This window comes from Mus pahari, chromosome 14, assembly GCF_900095145.1.
Source record: "Mus pahari chromosome 14, PAHARI_EIJ_v1.1, whole genome shotgun sequence".
Classification (NCBI taxonomy): Eukaryota; Metazoa; Chordata; class Mammalia; order Rodentia; family Muridae; genus Mus; species Mus pahari.
This window is the reverse complement of record NC_034603.1, coordinates 82,291,785-82,295,808: the sequence shown is the minus strand read 5'-3', so window position 1 is coordinate 82,295,808 and position 4,024 is coordinate 82,291,785. Positions and strand designations below refer to the sequence as shown.

At 48.4% G+C, this 4,024-nt stretch overlaps 2 protein-coding genes across 4 annotated transcripts in view; one reads left to right on the top strand and one right to left on the bottom strand.

The window, feature by feature from the left end:
* The window catches only part of Rab37 (RAB37, member RAS oncogene family), a 69,883-nt gene that overhangs the window by 31,782 nt on the left and 34,077 nt on the right, over nt 1–4,024 (bottom strand). The window lies entirely within an intron of this gene.
* Cd300lf (CD300 molecule like family member f) overlaps nt 1–4,024 on the top strand; it is a 17,363-nt gene that overhangs the window by 4,965 nt on the left and 8,374 nt on the right. For 2 of the 3 annotated variants that reach the window (XM_021212820.1, XM_021212819.1), the window contains exon 2: nt 2,842–3,183. In XM_021212820.1, the coding sequence (XP_021068479.1) occupies nt 2,842–3,183 (342 nt within the window). Of the gene's footprint in view, nt 1–2,841; nt 3,193–3,983; nt 3,998–4,024 lie in introns of all 3 variants that reach the window. The other variant, XM_021212821.1, reaches the window with a different exon arrangement.

Genomic DNA, 4,024 nt, shown 5'->3' with positions numbered 1-4,024 from the left:
AGAGAGAGAGAGAGAGAGAGAGAGAGAGAGAGAGAGAGAGAGAGAGAGAGAGGATGCCCACATGGAAGTCAGAGGACAACTGTGGGCTGTGGGAGTCAGTTCCCTCTTTCCTCTCATGTGGGTTCTGGGGGGTTGAACTCAGGTGGTCAGTTTTGGTGGCAGGTACCTTGACTCAATGAGCCATCTTGCTAGTTTTGGAACAAGGCAACCCAGAAAATGATAACATGTAGTGGTCTCAAGGAAATAGGAAGAAAATCACACGGATGGAAATTAACTTAGGAAGCAAGGCCGTAACACATACCCACTGTAACGGTGTCCGAGTGGATTGGGAAGTGTACCTCTGAAGTGTGTCTGTGAGGGCATTTCCCAGGGATCAACTACTGGGGAGACCCACGCTGATGAGGGTAGCATCATCCAACGGGCTGGGGAGCCAGATGGGTAAGGGAGAAATGACAGTTGGTAAAAGCATCTCTCTCTCTCTCTCTCTCTCTCTCTCTCTCTCTCTCTCTCTCTCTCTCTCTCCTTCCTTCTCTTCCTTTCCTCCCCCTCTTCTCTCTATGCTATCCCTCTGAGCCCTCACCACCCTTCTTCCTGACTGTCAGCATGTGGGCCACTTGCTCTGTCACCTCCTCCCCGACACGATGAGTCAGAAGTCCCCTTCACTTCTCAGGTTGATACGGTCAGATATTTTGTCACAGAGACAACGACAAAAGGCTAACATGTGTCTCAGCTCAACCTCAGAACTTCTTTGATAAGGGACAGAAGGGAAGGAAGCAACAACGGAGTAGAAAACTCTGCCTCATGAGGACAGACAGCACACGTAATGAAAGCATGTGGTCAGCATAGATGAATTGAAAGATATTTCAGAGGTGCTAAGCTACCTCCCCCCTCCTTTCTCTGACTTACTTGTGCATGTGTGGGCCGTGTGCATTCCTGCCAGAGGCCATGCATGTGGACGTCAGAGGACAGCCTTCAGGGGTCAGTTCTCTCCTTCTACCGTGTAGGTCCTAGAGATCAAACTTGGGTCATTAGGCTTGGTGGCAAGTGCCTTTCCCCACTGAGCCATCTCGCTAGCTCCCGAAATCATTCTCGAAAAGGAACATTTCAGGGTACCCCGAGTCTTTCTAAGGTGAGAAAGCAGAAGAAACACCTGTCACCGGCAAGAATGCTCCGAGGCGGGACAGGGTGACACCAGAATGGGAAGTCAAGGGGACAGAATGGAAAAGTCCATCTGGATATCACAAGTTTGCCTTTATGGCAAATGCACCCATGCAGTTCATTCAGACAATGGGACCTGTGTGTGAGGGGCCATGGGATATAGAAACCAGAGTCATTCATCCAAGGCGGGTGACTGAAGGAGCCCACTGGAGCCTCCAGCAGCAGCCTCTTGGGGCTATTATTAGATGTGGCTTTGCTGGACTCCCTCAGGGTGTCCGGGTCTAAGAGTCCATGTCCTGTGGACATGGATCTTCTGATCCTACCTCTCCACACCAGCATAGCATGGGGATCATGGTAAGAGGACTGTCACAGATATGTGGATTTGGTACTGGAGAGATGCCTCAGTTGGTAAGAACGGCCATTGTGTGAGCAAGAGGACTTGAGTTCGGATCCTAGTCCCCACCTAAAAAGCCAGGCTGTGGTTGCTCCTGTGCCTGTCACCCAGTGCTGTGAAGGGTAGAGTCAGGGACGGATGGCTGGGGCTTGCTGACCGTAGCATAGCTCTAGATTCAGGTGAGAGACTGTCTCAAAGGAATAGAGCAGAAGGCTTTGAGAGAGATGGTTAAGCCATTAAAGAGCACTTGTTCTTACAGAGGACTCTGGTTTGTTTGTCAGTAGCCACACAGTGGGTCACAATCATTTGTAACTCCAAGTCCAGGGGGTCTGACACCCTCTTCTGGCCTCTAAAGGCACTATGCCTTCATGTGGTACACAGATATATAAGCAGGCAAAACACCCATACATCTAAGATAAAAATAAATCTTAAAGGGGCTGGAGAGATGGCTCAGTGGTTTGAGCACTGTTGGCTCTTCCAGAGGTCCTGAGCTCAATTCCCAGCAACCACATGGTGGCTCACAGCCATCTGTAATGGGATCTGATGCCCTCTTCTGGTGTGTCTGAAGACAGCTACAGTAGACTCAAATAAATAAAACAAATAAATTAAATAATTCTTTTAAAAATAAATCAATCTTTAGAAAAGTATAAGGCAGAATAATAAAACAGGGTACCTGAGCCTTCCTCTGCTGTTTGGATATTCACTCTGCCTCATGCATCAAACATATCAAACATGCACACACACACACACACACACACACACACACACACACACACACACACACGGGGGAATAATGGTTTTTGAGTCAGAGTCTCACTATATAGCCCAGGCTAGCTTTAAATTCATGGTCCACCTGCTTCAGCCTCTTGACTGATGGGCTTAGGTGTGTGCAACAACACACCTGGATGTTGGTTATGTGGTCGGGGGAGAGTAGGTGTTAGGAATGCAAGTCACAGTCTCACCCATACTAGGGTCTCTATGTAGTCCTGGATATCTTGGAACTCAGCATGTAGGCCAGGCTGGCCTTGAACTTAGAGATATTTGCCTGTTTTTTTGTCAACTAAGTACTGGACTTAAAACCTGTGCCACCATACTTGGTAGTTATTGTTTTCTCCAGAATTTTCCTGGCTCCTCTGACACAACAGGATGTCGAGGTATGGCAGGCAGCCTGTCTTGGAGAGGAGGTGTCTATCCTTTGACCACTATTCAATTAGAGATGCTTTAGGAATTGGCACTATGTCCCGCCCCCGGAGGAGGAGACCAGTGGTCCATGTGTTTGTGTTTTCCAGGATGCTGCACTGCTCAGAATCCAATCACAGGTCCAGCGGAGGTGAGCGGTCAGGAGCAGGGCTCCTTGACAGTGCAGTGCCGATACACCTCAGACTGGAAAGATTTCAAGAAGTACTGGTGCCGAGGAGTTCCTCAGAGAAAATGTGACATTCTCGTTGAAACCGATACATCAGAGCAGTTGGTGGAGAAGAACCGTGTGTCCATCAGGGACAACCAGAGGGACTTCATCTTCACAGTGACTATGGTAGATCTGAGGATGAGCGATGCTGGCATTTACTGGTGTGGAATTACGAAATCTGGATATGATCCCATGTTTAAAGTTATTGTGAACATTGACCCAGGTAAGAGATGTGTGAATATCTCTTTAAGTCCCCATTCTGGTCTCTCAGGTCTCAGGAATTAGCTGTTGCTCAATAGAACTCTTGCATGTTGAGGGAGGTAGAGTCTTGAAGTCCCATATACCCTTGATTGCTTGGGATCAGAAGAGGCAGGATCTGTCCCTGTCTCTGTCCCTGTCTCTGTCTCTGTCTCTGTCTCTGTCTCTGTCTCTCTCTGTCTCTCTCCAAATATTTATTTATTTATTTTATGTGCACTGATGTTTTGTTTGCATCTATGTCTGTGTGAGGGTGCCAAACCCTTTGGAACTGGAGTTACAGACAGCTGTGAGTCACCATGTGGATGCTGGGAATCGAACCCCGGACCTCTGGAGAAACAGCCAGGGCCAAGCCATCCTCCTTCTCTTCTTTCAAATGTGTCTCAACTCCTGGAAATTTTGTGTACTTTCCCCTCCTCTTTGCTGCACAGCTCCATCTGGAGTATTCCAGGAGAGGACAGGGTGGTTTTTCACAGGCCAAAGATACCACTTCCAATGGTTCCGGCCAATGCTTTCCTTGAGTTCTGTGGAAAGTTTGCCTTGCTCTCTGAGGAGCTACAGGTGTTGCCTTCACCTGATGCTGTTCTCTGCCCCTCTATATCCATTCTGAGGGAAATGGGACCAGCTTAGTTCTGGTGTTGTGGGCTAACTTGCAAGGTCTAGAAAAGCCTTCACACACAGTTGCATTTCTGATGTCTGCAATGTCCAGAGGAGCCCATTTGTGCCCATTAATGATGTTCTCTTTGAGAGTCCTTCTAGAGTGCAGAGCTCATGGTGGTGGTGTGGCGGTGATGGTGGTAGTGGTGGTG